This window comes from Tupaia chinensis, unplaced genomic scaffold (assembly GCF_000334495.1).
Source record: "Tupaia chinensis unplaced genomic scaffold, TupChi_1.0 Scaffold000612_1, whole genome shotgun sequence".
NCBI classification, from domain to species: Eukaryota; Metazoa; Chordata; class Mammalia; order Scandentia; family Tupaiidae; genus Tupaia; species Tupaia belangeri.
In genome coordinates, this window is record NW_006160131.1 from 1,042,673 (window position 1) to 1,056,407 (window position 13,735).

At 59.0% G+C, this 13,735-nt stretch overlaps 1 protein-coding gene and 1 long non-coding RNA gene across 2 annotated transcripts in view; one reads left to right on the forward strand and one right to left on the reverse strand.

The window, feature by feature from the left end:
* Positions 1–224: 224 nt before the first annotated feature.
* Positions 225–1,923, forward strand: LOC114009743 (uncharacterized). Its single transcript, XR_003551133.1, has 2 exons — positions 225–374; positions 1,426–1,923. It is a non-coding gene; the product is annotated as an uncharacterized LOC114009743 (long non-coding RNA).
* A 9,398-nt stretch (positions 1,924–11,321) lies between these two features.
* FGFR4 (fibroblast growth factor receptor 4) overlaps positions 11,322–13,735 on the reverse strand; it is a 9,756-nt gene continuing 7,342 nt past the window's right edge. Inside the window, 8 exon segments of the mRNA XM_027775896.1 lie at positions 11,322–11,468; positions 11,746–11,914; positions 12,013–12,118; positions 12,408–12,545; positions 12,789–12,859; positions 12,932–13,054; positions 13,404–13,588; positions 13,664–13,733. Coding sequence (XP_027631697.1) covers positions 11,768–11,914; positions 12,013–12,118; positions 12,408–12,545; positions 12,789–12,859; positions 12,932–13,054; positions 13,404–13,588; positions 13,664–13,733 — 840 coding nt within the window. The 3' untranslated portion in view covers positions 11,322–11,468; positions 11,746–11,767.

Here is a 13,735-nt window from a genome sequence, read left to right on the forward strand (position 1 = left end):
CTTTGGGGGTCAGCTCGCCAGCCTGGAATGTTAATTTTGAATTCGGGAAATTCATTCAGTGTGCGTCTATCCCACGGACAGCCCTGCACTGGCCCTGCCATCGATGGGCGAGTGCAATTGGCTCTGACTAGCCAGGGCCTCAGAGTTCACCTCCCGAGGCAGGCGGCAGCCAGGAGGGAGTGGGCAAATAAGGTAATTACACAGGAAACAAACAAGGCCTGAGGCTGACAGAGGACTTTACCCGGGTGGTCAGGAGAGGCTACACTTCAGGCGGCCTTTGATCCGAGCCCGTGGGCAGGCTGGGGACGTGGAGTGGCCTGCGACTGTCACTGTCCCTCAGGGACCTCCAGAGAGACCTGCAAGAAAGGCCCCAGGTACCCGAGCTCAGGGTGGTGCAAGGCAGAAAGTCGGGGCACAGACTGAGTGAGGGCGAGCGGGGCTCTGGGGACCCGAGGGGCTCTGGCTGGTCAGGCGGGGTCGCCTCTGGTCTGGGCTGGGTGGGACGTGGCCGGGAGATAATTTCGGCTCAGACTGGCTGCTCAGGAGATTGTGGGCCCTGGAGTTTCTGAAACTGGCCCTGGGGTGGGCAGCTTTGGAAACGGCTGTGTACCCGGGTGTGGGGGGTACTTTCTTTCCTTTTTCTTTTTGAGAAGTTTTCCATTCTTGTGAAGAACACACAGTAATAGGAAAATTGAAAATCGAAAGAGGAGAAAGCGGAGCAGAGCAGCGAGCAGAGCAGCGGGAGGTCCTCTGCCTGGCCCAGCTCCCCTCCAGGAAGCAGCCCCCGCCTGCCGCCCTGCAGCTCGCTTCCTGCAAACTGGGCATTCCACAGGGCGGGGCACCCGGCCTGAGATGAGGCAGCTCTTCATCTGCCCCTTCCTGCAGCCTCTATGGCTGTGCTGGCCAACACGTGGCCCTTCGCATTCTTATTTAATTAAAATGTTCTTTCTTTCTGTCTTTTTTTTTTTTTTTTTTTTGCCGTAGGGCATGTGTGCTCACCAGATAGAGACAGAGAAAGAGACAGTGAGAAATCACCTTCCCTGGGGGATGGCCACCACACAATCCCCTCTCAACCATTCTCCTCTCGGGACTTTGGGCACATATGCACATGTGCCCGGTATGATTTTCAAGCCACCGGGTCTGGGACTCGAACCACACAGTCGACCACGTGGGACCCAGCTGCTTTAACTTCCAGGCCACCAGCTGGCTATTTAAATTTTTAAAAATTTATTTTTAGGAGCCAGCAGGTGGCATGGTGGTTAAGGGCGCAGGACTCCCACATGGCCAACTGTGTTTCGAGTCCTGGACCTGGAGGCTTGCTTTCTCATTTTCTCACTCTCTCTCTCTGGGAATATTAAAATAATAAATAAATAAATAAATAAAGTTAAATGAAATTCTTAAATTTTTTTTTTTTTTAATTTCTAGGGACCAGCAGATGGCATAACGATTATGTCACTGGATTCTCTCATGGTCGCACCGTTCAAGTCCTGGACCTGATGGCTTAAAACTCAACGCTGGGGCTTTCGCTACCTCTGCTCTCTCCTCCGCTCACTTTCTTGCTCTGTCATGTCCTGCTCTGAAGAGACCCCTGCCATCTCCCCCCGCAGGAGGGCCAGTCTGCGAAGGAGGGCAGCTCAAGGCTGTGCTGCTCTGCCTGGCTGCTGGAGCTCACCACAGCCCCGACCCCGGGGTCCTGTACCATGCCTGGACTACACAGTACCGCCCAGGAGAAAGCCCCTGTGGAGACAGGCATGCAGACAGCCCTTCCTCCTGGGTGTCACAGAAGCAGCTCCGCATTCCAGTCTGGCTGCAGAGCACTCCGCAGGTGTGAGAGCTGGTGTGGTACAGGAGGGTGCTCGGGGGACTGTGTCCTGCTGCGTAATTTTGGCGAAGAAAAGTTCGAAGGGTTTGGATGATGCTGAATGGGGCTCAGGAGGTTTGGGTTTCACTGGAAAGAATTAAAATTTTTGCCATGAATAGAAAATGAAAAAATGTATTTTTCCATTAAAAAATTATTTAATTCCATTTGTTATTATAATTTTTAATTTGATCAGAGAGAGGCAGAGAGAGAGAAAGGGAAAGTGAGAAAGCAAGCCGCCAGGTCTGGGACTCAAACCACAGTCGACCATATGGGAGTCCAGCACCTCTAACCTCCATGCTACCTGCCAGCCCCGTATTTTTTTTCTTAAAGGGTTTTTCTTAAAGGGTTTTGTATTTCTAGAAACGTGATGGCTTTAACTTTGAAAACCATTTTGTTCTCCTACATGTAAGGACAGGGTACCTCTGGGGTCACATAAAAACTTTCTTGCGCTTCTTTTTTTGTTTTTTTTTTTTTTTCTTCTTCTTTTACTTAAAAATCATAAACAGTGCTTTTTATTCAATAAATGTAAGTTATTTTGCAAACAAGAGTTGTTGTACAAGCTGAATGAAAATAAATAAATAAATAAAACTCATGCTGGGCACATGTGAGCGTGCACGCCCCAAATCCCGAGAGGTGACTGGAGGAGAAGGTATTGTAGCAAGGCCATCCCCCCAGGGGGTGGTTTCTCACTTTCTGTCTCTCTGGTAAGCACATGCACCCTATAGCAAAAATCTATCTGAAAAATGTTTTAAAATTTTATTCAGGGTCAGCAGGTGGCGTGGTGGTTGGAGGCGCTGCATTCCCACATGGCAGAACACGGTTCTAGACCCAGACCTGGCGGCTTGCTTTCTTGCTTTCCCTTTCTCTCTCTCTCTCTGGTCAAATTAAAAATAATAATAACAAATGGAAGTAAATAAATAAATACGTATTTTAAACCTTTTTCTTCACAATAGGGCATGCACACATAGGTGGAGTGAGGCAGGGAGAGGGTCCTTTCTCCAGCGTGTCAGGGTCTCGGGCACACATGCACACATGCACCCGGCACATTTTCAGGCCAACCCGGGGATCCGGACTATGGCTGGCATGTGGCCTCCAGCGCAGCAGCTCAGTCAGGGCCGACCGTGCGCCAGGCCGGGCCTTTTGTGCTAATTACTTGCAGTGAAACAATTTCGGGGTCATGTAAGCCCATGAGCCACAGCCCAGGGCTGCCTGGCCACATGTGGCTGAAGGTGGCCTGACCGGACGGCACGGTGGAGACACCCATCACGACAGCATGCTGCAGGCCCGCATGGGGAGGAGCTCGTGGTGCGGCCCAGGTCCTCAACACATGCAACCAATCCCCTGCAAGGGTCACGTGACCAGGACCCAGCGCTGCCCTTCCAAAGGCTCCAACGCTGTGTTGTCCAACATGGGTCTCGCTGTCCAGCCCTGCCAGCTGGACCCTCGTCTCCTGCCTCCCAGGAAAGAGGACTGCTTGAAGCCTGGAGGCGTCCACAGTTGAAGGAAGGGGCCCCATCATCCCCCTGCAAGCTGTTCAGTTCCGTGGAGAAGCCTCAGGGTACCCTGCTCTGCACTGGGCCTGGGTTCTCAGAGGCCCGTGTCCTGGATGAAACAGGGAGACTACAGGTCACTCCCCGGGCAGAGACAGAGTGCTGAGGTGGGCTGGGGGCCAGTGAGTCCTGAAGAGCCCGAGGTGGTGGGGAGGTTGCCGAGGCCGTTGGAGCCATGGCCACAGCCCTCCTTGGGCTGGCAGCGAGGGCAGCGGCCGGCTGGGCTGGGCCCCGGTACCGGCACAGGGAGGCGAGGCTGGCACTTGGGCACAGAGAGGGCTGGTGCTGTGGAATGTGAGCAGCCCACAGGGAGGGTGCGGGAACGCTGGTGAGTTCAGCTGTCAGCAATTTCACGCCGCTCCTGCCCACTTCTTGGGGACAGGCTCCAGCCGTGGGGCCCAGGTGCCTACGAAGGTCAGATTTCGGTAGCAAAAGAATAAAAAGCCAATTTCCTCCGGAGGGGAGTCTCGTCCCCTGAGAGAGCTGCAGCTGCCTGTGTGCATACTCCAGGATTAGGCCAGATCCCCCAGCAGGTGAAGGGTGGGGGGCTCCCGTCGGGGTCCCGGGAGTGTGGGAAGAGCCAGGAGTGGCGGGGGGGGGGGGGGGGGGGGGCGACACCCCGGGATTAGGCGAGAATGGCGAGTCCCAGATGCACCTGGATCTCCTGAGCGTGAGCTTCTGGGGCGTGGCCCGGGGGCCCGGGCAGTCCTGCTGTGTGCTGTAGTCTCAGAGCTGCCGGCTTGGACTGGCCAGAGTGGCTGAGGACTACTGGGGCACCCCTCATTCCATCGTCAGCTGTGGGGGTAGTGACTATTGGAGTACCCCCATTCCATCGTCAGCTCTGGGGGTGGTGACTAGCAGGGTACCCCTATTACATCATTAGTTTGGGGGCGACTATTGGGGCACCCTCCACTTCATCATCAGCTGTGAGCCCCTCTGCGTGCAGGGCACCTCCTGGGAGCTGGGTGGGACAGAGGGCCTGAGGAGGCTGCCTCTGGGCGAGGTGCGAGCGAGGTCTGGAGGGCTGAGTAGGGCTTGGCCCCGGAGAAGTGGGAGAGGATCCCAGGAAGGAACAGCCGCCCTGGAGCCGAGCACTGAGCTTGACATGCCTGTGCTTGGGGGCTGCAGACAGGGCCCCTGACCATGCGCCCAGCACCCCTCCCGGTCCTGGGGCTGCCGGGTGGTTAGGAGCTCGGCAATGGGGCGGGGCACCAGCCCTGAGTGCCAACGCCCTACCTTCTCAGGCCCTGGGCCAGTCCCTTCCTGCTCTGAGCCTCCCTGCCCTCATCTGGAAAATGGGGACTCGAGTGCGTTCCTAGAAGGGCGGCCATGCCCACAGAGCCCGCTCTGGAGGCCGCTCCCTCCGAGCCCCCGCGGGCACAGCTGCTGTTTACCGAGCTCGCAGCCCTGCCGAGGCGGTGTCGTCATTCCTGTGCGATGCGCTGGGAACAGAGACTCAGAGAGGGTGGCCTCTGATAGGCTGCCAGCCTCCCGGGTGCCGTCCCCCAGCAGGCTGCCTCCTGTCCGTCAGCTGCAGCAGCCTACATCAGAGGGCTCTCTGGCGATGCTCCCACCAGAGCCCTGACCGAGGCCAGGAAGGGGCAGGAACCGGGGGCAGGCCGGGCGTTCTCTGTGGGTCTCTGTCACTGGCTGGGAAGCCACTCAGAACTCAGGCATACCAAGGAAGCCTCGTCCCGGGACTGCCATGACGCCTAGGGCAGGCTGGGGACAGGAGGGCGACGGAGCGGCAGTGGCTGCATCGGGAAATCAGCAGCATCTGTCTTGTGACACAGGACATTAGGAATGTGGAACGGCCCCAGCCAGTGCCTGCCAGGGACGCCAGCAGGGTGGGCAGCTGAGCTCCTCCCGGCCCCGGGATCTACCAGGCAGCAGCTGCCCCTGTCACTCGGAGGGACCCAGCTTGTCTCCAACGTGCACAGGGCATTCTGGGAACCTGGAGGTCAGCCAGCTCGTTCCTGGAGCCCCATTCTTGTGGCCCTGGGTCTGTCACATCCCGGTTTCTCTGCCATTAAATGGGAAGAATGCTCTTTACCCTGAGGAAGAGCAGTGGTGGCTAGGCCCGGCACGGTGGGGGGCTTGTGCCAGGAGAGTGCAAAATAGTGGCTCTCACTCCCTGTGCCCGGACCTTAGGCCTTACTACTTTTTTTAGAGATTTTTTTACTGTAGGCTGTGTGTGCTCATCAGAGAGACAGAAAGAGAGAAATCATCCCCCAGGGGGATGATCCCGTTGCAATCCCTTCTCCATTCTCCTCTTGGGATTTTGGGCATGCATGCACACACACCTGGCATGAGTTTTAAGCCACCAGGTCCAGCACTTGAACTGTGGTCCACCACTTGAGAGTCCAGCATCTTACTCACTATGCCACTTGCTGGCCCCTTACACCCTATTCTAACCTCCAACCTCCTTCCCAGGCAATGCCTGCGGGAGCCCCTCTCCTGTGATTGACTGACTGGTAAAGGACAGTCACTGTGCAATGGGAGTCGAGGTTTGGGGTACTCGGTCAGAAAGTGTGGGCACTGCGCGGAGCCTGTGGGGGTGTTCGGGTAGAGGGAAGAGCAGTAAAGCCAAGAGCTGCTCTTGGAAGCTGTCTGGTGCCGCCTGCAGCAGAACGGGAGTGGGGGAGACCGTGGACTGGTCGGGGGACCCGACGTGTGCCAGTGTGTCCCCAGTGAGCAGAGGAGCCTACAGCGCAGCCCACAGGCACCCGAGTGGCACCAACCCTGCAGAGACGTCAAGGTCTCCTTTCCTCCTGGACCTCAAGGGCTGGGGGGAGGCAAGGCAGGAACACCCACTCACAAGGGAGGAAGGGAGCCTGAGAAGTGCCAGCGCCAGCCTCAGGGACCACAGCCAGACTGGAGGAGCAGGACTTGTCACCATGTGCCAAGTCCAGCCCTTCCATCCCCATCTGGGATAAGGTTCTGGAGGGCAAGACAGCGGCTGGGGTCAGTCCCTGGTCTCTGCCCTGTGGGGGTGCAGTACTGGGGACATGGGGACAAGTGTGTTCGGGGACATGGGGAGCCACACAGGGAGCGTGGGGGTGCGAGGAGACCCAGGGAAGGGAGTCTCTGCTCAGCCTCGTGGGCAGCCCCAGGTTGAGGACCCAGGCGCAAATTCTTTTCTTGTTTTTAAAGTTTTTATTATAGAATGTGTGGGCTCACCAAAGACGAAAGCAAGCAAGCAAGAAGTTGCTCCCCGAGGGGGTGGCCATGCTCAGGCCCTTCTCTTCCATGCTCCTCTTGGGATTTTGGACATGCATGCACACACGCCCGGGGTGATTTTCTTCCTTTTAGAATTATTTAACTTTATTCATTTATTTACTTTTTTAAAAAATTTGACCAGAGAGAGGGACAGAGAGAGAAAGCAAGCCACCAGGTCGACGTAAACCGCAGTCGTCCATGTGGGAGGCCAGCAGCTCTAACCACCATGCCATCTGCCAGTCCCCACACACCCGGTGTAATTTTCAAGCTACCAGGTCTGAGACTCGAATGGCAAAGTTGCCCATATGAGATCTAGTGCCTTAACCTCCACGCCACCTTTTGGCCCCTTGAATTCTTTTTTTTTTTTTTAAATCATTATTTAATTTATTATTGTTTTTTAACTTGACTAGAGAGATGGAGAGAGAGGGAAAGTGAGAAAGCAAGCTACCAGATCCAGGGCTTGAACCATGGTTGGCCACGTGGGAGTCCAGCGCCCTGGTGGGCACGCTGGCTCGTGTACCCAGGGAACTTTCCAGATGTGAACCTCCCATGGGGCCAGCCTTGCAGAGGGTCATGCTCTATGGCTGTGTCACTGTTCAGTACCCCAGTCTCAAGTTCTTACATCTAACCCTGCTGACCCCATGCGCATTTTCAGCCACAACTCCGCCTGGAACACCAAGGGGCAACCCAGGAATCCCCCTAAGGGTATTCTGGCTGTGCAGCTGTCCCAGGCCAGGGCCTCCAGGGACAGGGCAGGAGAGCACCAAGCACTGGGGCTAGGGAGCAGTATGACTGCCAGGATGGAACCAGCGAAGGTTCCAGGCTCAGAGCCGCAGGAAGCTGATCCCTCTGCAAGGCCTGAGAACAGGGCCGTGACGGCCTCCCCAGTGGAGGCCCAGGCAGGCAGGGACAGCTGCAGCCCAGCCAGGCGGCAACCAGCTGCTGCCCGGGAGACTGGCCAGGGTAGGGCGGGGCGGGCACAGCCCCCTCAAGTGAGCCCCCAGCGTGAGGGGCAGGGCGTGGGAGCAGGCAGCGGGCAAGGCTGGGTTTCAGGTTTTCATGCTGTGTTAACGGTCAGCTTGGTTAATGCTGAGCAGATGGGGGAGGGGCTGCCAGCTCCCCTGGGGACAGCTGCAGGGCACGTGTGCAAGCACACGCATGTGCAGAGGGTATGGGAGCCCGCCCTGCAGATGGCGCTAACACTTGTTCGCACCATCACATGTATGAGATGGTGCCTGCAGGACAGACGGACCAAGACAGAGGCCACACAGGCTGCTGGGTCTGCCCAGCGCAGTTGGGGGAGGATGCGAACCCGAAGCCTGGCAGAGCCCTGTCTGTCACCCAGCACAATCCCTGCTGGGAGGATCCCTCCACCCACTCCTCCTCCCTGCCCCTCACCAGACACACAGGGTTTATTTCAAAAAATAATTTATAAAATGCTGTTTGCTTCTGTGTTTTCGGCATGCTTCCGGCCTCTCAGGGGCACAGGGGCCAATATCCCTTTACCAAGATACTGGGACAAACAGCAGGAGCCGGGGTGGTCCAGAACCGCTCAGTGCTGTAGGGAAGACAGCAGGTCTGCAGCCAGGTCCAGCTAAACCCAAGACAGGGGGGTGCCATGGCCCAGCAGGCCGAGCAGAACCTAACACGTAGGCACTGGGCCCCTGGCACCGTGACGCCCAGGGCCGAGCAGGGCCTTGAAGACTGGGCTGAACTCCGGGTGGGGAATGAGAGACTAGAGGAGGAAGCGTAATGAGGAACCCCAGGACCGCCCAGGCCACGTACTGCACAGGCTGTGGCCGAGCCAGGAGGCCCGAGGCCACTGGCCTACTTGCCTGTGCAATCGTGTGTCCCTGCTCACGTCTGCACCTCGGGGAAGAGGAAGGAGCTGGGCCCCAGTGGCAGGGGGTCGTGGCTGAAGACAGAGTCACTTGAGGAGCAGGTGCTGCCGGCGTCCCCCCCGGCAGGGGAGTAGGGGCCAAACGTCAGGCGGAGGTCGAGGTACTGCAGGGAGCAGAGCTGGTCAGCCCCACAGCCACTGGGGACAGGGTGCGCACGCCCACGGCGGGGGGGGGGGGGGTGCCCGGACCTTAGGCCTTACTACTTTTTTTAGAGATTTTTTTACTGTAGGCTGTGTGTGCTCATCAGAGAGACAGAAAGAGAGAAATCATCCCCCAGGGGGATGATCCCGTTGCAATCCCTTCTCCATTCTCCTCTTGGGATTTTGGGCATGCATGCACACACACCTGGCATGAGTTTTAAGCCACCAGGTCCAGCACTTGAACTGTGGTCCACCACTTGAGAGTCCAGCATCTTACTCACTATGCCACTTGCTGGCCCCTTACACCCTATTCTAACCTCCAACCTCCTTCCCAGGCAATGCCTGCGGGAGCCCCTCTCCTGTGATTGACTGACTGGTAAAGGACAGTCACTGTGCAATGGGAGTCGAGGTTTGGGGTACTCGGTCAGAAAGTGTGGGCACTGCGCGGAGCCTGTGGGGGTGTTCGGGTAGAGGGAAGAGCAGTAAAGCCAAGAGCTGCTCTTGGAAGCTGTCTGGTGCCGCCTGCAGCAGAACGGGAGTGGGGGAGACCGTGGACTGGTCGGGGGACCCGACGTGTGCCAGTGTGTCCCCAGTGAGCAGAGGAGCCTACAGCGCAGCCCACAGGCACCCGAGTGGCACCAACCCTGCAGAGACGTCAAGGTCTCCTTTCCTCCTGGACCTCAAGGGCTGGGGGGAGGCAAGGCAGGAACACCCACTCACAAGGGAGGAAGGGAGCCTGAGAAGTGCCAGCGCCAGCCTCAGGGACCACAGCCAGACTGGAGGAGCAGGACTTGTCACCATGTGCCAAGTCCAGCCCTTCCATCCCCATCTGGGATAAGGTTCTGGAGGGCAAGACAGCGGCTGGGGTCAGTCCCTGGTCTCTGCCCTGTGGGGGTGCAGTACTGGGGACATGGGGACAAGTGTGTTCGGGGACATGGGGAGCCACACAGGGAGCGTGGGGGTGCGAGGAGACCCAGGGAAGGGAGTCTCTGCTCAGCCTCGTGGGCAGCCCCAGGTTGAGGACCCAGGCGCAAATTCTTTTCTTGTTTTTAAAGTTTTTATTATAGAATGTGTGGGCTCACCAAAGACGAAAGCAAGCAAGCAAGAAGTTGCTCCCCGAGGGGGTGGCCATGCTCAGGCCCTTCTCTTCCATGCTCCTCTTGGGATTTTGGACATGCATGCACACACGCCCGGGGTGATTTTCTTCCTTTTAGAATTATTTAACTTTATTCATTTATTTACTTTTTTAAAAAATTTGACCAGAGAGAGGGACAGAGAGAGAAAGCAAGCCACCAGGTCGACGTAAACCGCAGTCGTCCATGTGGGAGGCCAGCAGCTCTAACCACCATGCCATCTGCCAGTCCCCACACACCCGGTGTAATTTTCAAGCTACCAGGTCTGAGACTCGAATGGCAAAGTTGCCCATATGAGATCTAGTGCCTTAACCTCCACGCCACCTTTTGGCCCCTTGAATTCTTTTTTTTTTTTTTTAAATCATTATTTAATTTATTATTGTTTTTTAACTTGACTAGAGAGATGGAGAGAGAGGGAAAGTGAGAAAGCAAGCTACCAGATCCAGGGCTTGAACCATGGTTGGCCACGTGGGAGTCCAGCGCCTTATCTTTTTTTTTAAGTTTAATTCTGCCATGAGTGAGAAAGACAAACAGACAGACAGACACCCCTGACCAGGGCTGGTCCTGGTGCTGCGGCCCACGCCAGCCTCAGCGGGCCCTGCTGGTGGGCACGCTGGCTCGTGTACCCAGGGAACTTTCCAGATGTGAACCTCCCATGGGGCCAGCCTTGCAGAGGGTCATGCTCTATGGCTGTGTCACTGTTCAGTACCCCAGTCTCAAGTTCTTACATCTAACCCTGCTGACCCCATGCGCATTTTCAGCCACAACTCCGCCTGGAACACCAAGGGGCAACCCAGGAATCCCCCTAAGGGTATTCTGGCTGTGCAGCTGTCCCAGGCCAGGGCCTCCAGGGACAGGGCAGGAGAGCACCAAGCACTGGGGCTAGGGAGCAGTATGACTGCCAGGATGGAGCCAGCGAAGGTTCCAGGCTCAGAGCCGCAGGAAGCTGATCCCTCTGCAAGGCCTGAGAACAGGGCCGTGACGGCCTCCCCAGTGGAGGCCCAGGCAGGCAGGGACAGCTGCAGCCCAGCCAGGCGGCAACCAGCTGCTGCCCGGGAGACTGGCCAGGGTAGGGCGGGGCGGGCACAGCCCCCTCAAGTGAGCCCCCAGCGTGAGGGGCAGGGCGTGGGAGCAGGCAGCGGGCAAGGCTGGGTTTCAGGTTTTCATGCTGTGTTAACGGTCAGCTTGGTTAATGCTGAGCAGATGGGGGAGGGGCTGCCAGCTCCCCTGGGGACAGCTGCAGGGCACGTGTGCAAGCACACGCATGTGCAGAGGGTATGGGAGCCCGCCCTGCAGATGGCGCTAACACTTGTTCGCACCATCACATGTATGAGATGGTGCCTGCAGGACAGACGGACCAAGACAGAGGCCACACAGGCTGCTGGGTCTGCCCAGCGCAGTTGGGGGAGGATGCGAACCCGAAGCCTGGCAGAGCCCTGTCTGTCACCCAGCACAATCCCTGCTGGGAGGATCCCTCCACCCACTCCTCCTCCCTGCCCCTCACCAGACACACAGGGTTTATTTCAAAAAATAATTTATAAAATGCTGTTTGCTTCTGTGTTTTCGGCATGCTTCCGGCCTCTCAGGGGCACAGGGGCCAATATCCCTTTACCAAGATACTGGGACAAACAGCAGGAGCCGGGGTGGTCCAGAACCGCTCAGTGCTGTAGGGAAGACAGCAGGTCTGCAGCCAGGTCCAGCTAAACCCAAGACAGGGGGGTGCCATGGCCCAGCAGGCCGAGCAGAACCTAACACGTAGGCACTGGGCCCCTGGCACCGTGACGCCCAGGGCCGAGCAGGGCCTTGAAGACTGGGCTGAACTCCGGGTGGGGAATGAGAGACTAGAGGAGGAAGCGTAATGAGGAACCCCAGGACCGCCCAGGCCACGTACTGCACAGGCTGTGGCCGAGCCAGGAGGCCCGAGGCCACTGGCCTACTTGCCTGTGCAATCGTGTGTCCCTGCTCACGTCTGCACCTCGGGGAAGAGGAAGGAGCTGGGCCCCAGTGGCAGGGGGTCGTGGCTGAAGACAGAGTCACTTGAGGAGCAGGTGCTGCCGGCGTCCCCCCCGGCAGGGGAGTAGGGGCCAAACGTCAGGCGGAGGTCGAGGTACTGCAGGGAGCAGAGCTGGTCAGCCCCACAGCCACTGGGGACAGGGTGCGCACGCCCACGGCGGGGGGCGAGAGGGGCCTGGCGGCAGGGTGGCCCACCTCCTCGGAGACGGCCAGCAGGACCTTGTCCAGCGCTTCCACCAGCTGCTTGAAGGTGGGCCTCTGTGAGGGGGCCGCGTGCCAGCACTCGCGCATCAGCCCGTACCTGAGAGAGGTGGGCCAGAGTCGGGGTGGAGGGAGGACTGCGGGGACCCAGGAAGGACCTCACGGGCCTGAGTGAGGTGGGGGGTGGAGGGAGGACTGAGGGTCCCCAGGAAGGACCTCACGGGCCTGAGTGAGGGTTTGGACAAGGGAAATGCTAGGGCCTGGAAGCCAGGCCAGGATGCCCTGCTGGGCCGGGGGAGGTCAGTGCTACTCTCAGGGCCAGGGCACACCAGGAGGCCAAGGCCAAGGCAGAGGATGAGGCCGGGGGAGCGGGGAGAGTGGAGGCTCACAGTTCTGGGGGGCATTGCGGGGGCCGGTCCATGCGATGGCCTTCCCGGAGTAGCGCAAACAGCTCCTCCACCGGGACACCGGGGTACGGGGAGCCCCCGAGGGTGAAGATCTCCCAGAGCAGGACCCCGAATGACCACCTGGAGGTAGAAGCAGCTCAGCAGGGTCAGCCCCTCCCACTCCAGGGGCTGGGAGGGTGACCCTGCAGGCATGGCCACAGGGCGGGGGAACTAGGCTCCTTTGGGAGCCTGGTCCCACTCAGGCCCCAGGCCTGGCTGGGGAGCCCCAGAAGCAGTAGGGCTGTGTGACCCTGAGCTGCTGCCTGCCCTCTCTGCGGACAACGACCGCTGACAGATGCCGGACCGCCAGCTGCCAAGACTCACACGTCGCTCTGGTGTGTGTAGACCCGGTCGAACAAGGCCTCGGGAGCCATCCACTTGACAGGCAGGCGGCCCTGGGGGCAGAGGCGGGGTTGGCACAGCCCCCTGGCCCTGCCCGCCCCGTCCCACCCGGCTCTCCGCCCTACGTTGCTGGTTTTCTTGTAGTAGTCGATGTGGTGCACGCCGCGGGCCAGCCCGAAGTCGGCGATCTTCATCACGCTGTCCTCGGTCACCAGCACATTGCGGGCAGCCAGGTCTCGGTGGATGCACTGGGGCAGGACAGGGTGGGGAGGCGACGAGGCAGGACCCATGGGAGCCCTGCACACCGCCTCGCAGTGAGCCCATTTTACAGACGAGGAAGCCGAGAAGGGTCTAACTCAGGGCCCACCCCCACCTCCTGTCTCACTGCTCCCCCTGCCCTGTCCGAGCTAGGGACCATGTGAGGAACGGGTGGGGGCCCACGGGGCCAGCCTCTGTGACAGGGCCACAGGCTATGCAGGGCTCGGGGACACTCAGGGTAATGGAAAATGGGAGAGGGGTAAGTTGGGGACACTTAAGACTACAGGCCCGAGCACACAGGCCTGGAGGGCCGGTCAGGGTCAGGGGCAGCGTCCCCACCTTCCGCGACTCCAGGTACTGCATGCCTCGGGCCACCTGGTAGGCACAGGATACCAGGGCCGGGAAGGACAGTGGCCCCTCGCTGCTCCGCGGCCCGTCCAGGCTGTCGGGGCCCGGGCGCCGGGCGCGGAGGAACTCCCGCAGGTTCCCCTGGGCGGCACACTCCACGATCACGTACAGGGGCCCTGCGGGCAGAGCAGGGGCGGGAGCTGCGGGGCTCGGCTCCAGTCCCCGGCTGCCCGCGCCCGCCACCGGCCCACCTTCCTGGGTGCAGACGCCCAGCAGGTTGATGATGTTCCTGTGCCGGCCAATCAGCCTCATCACCCCCATCT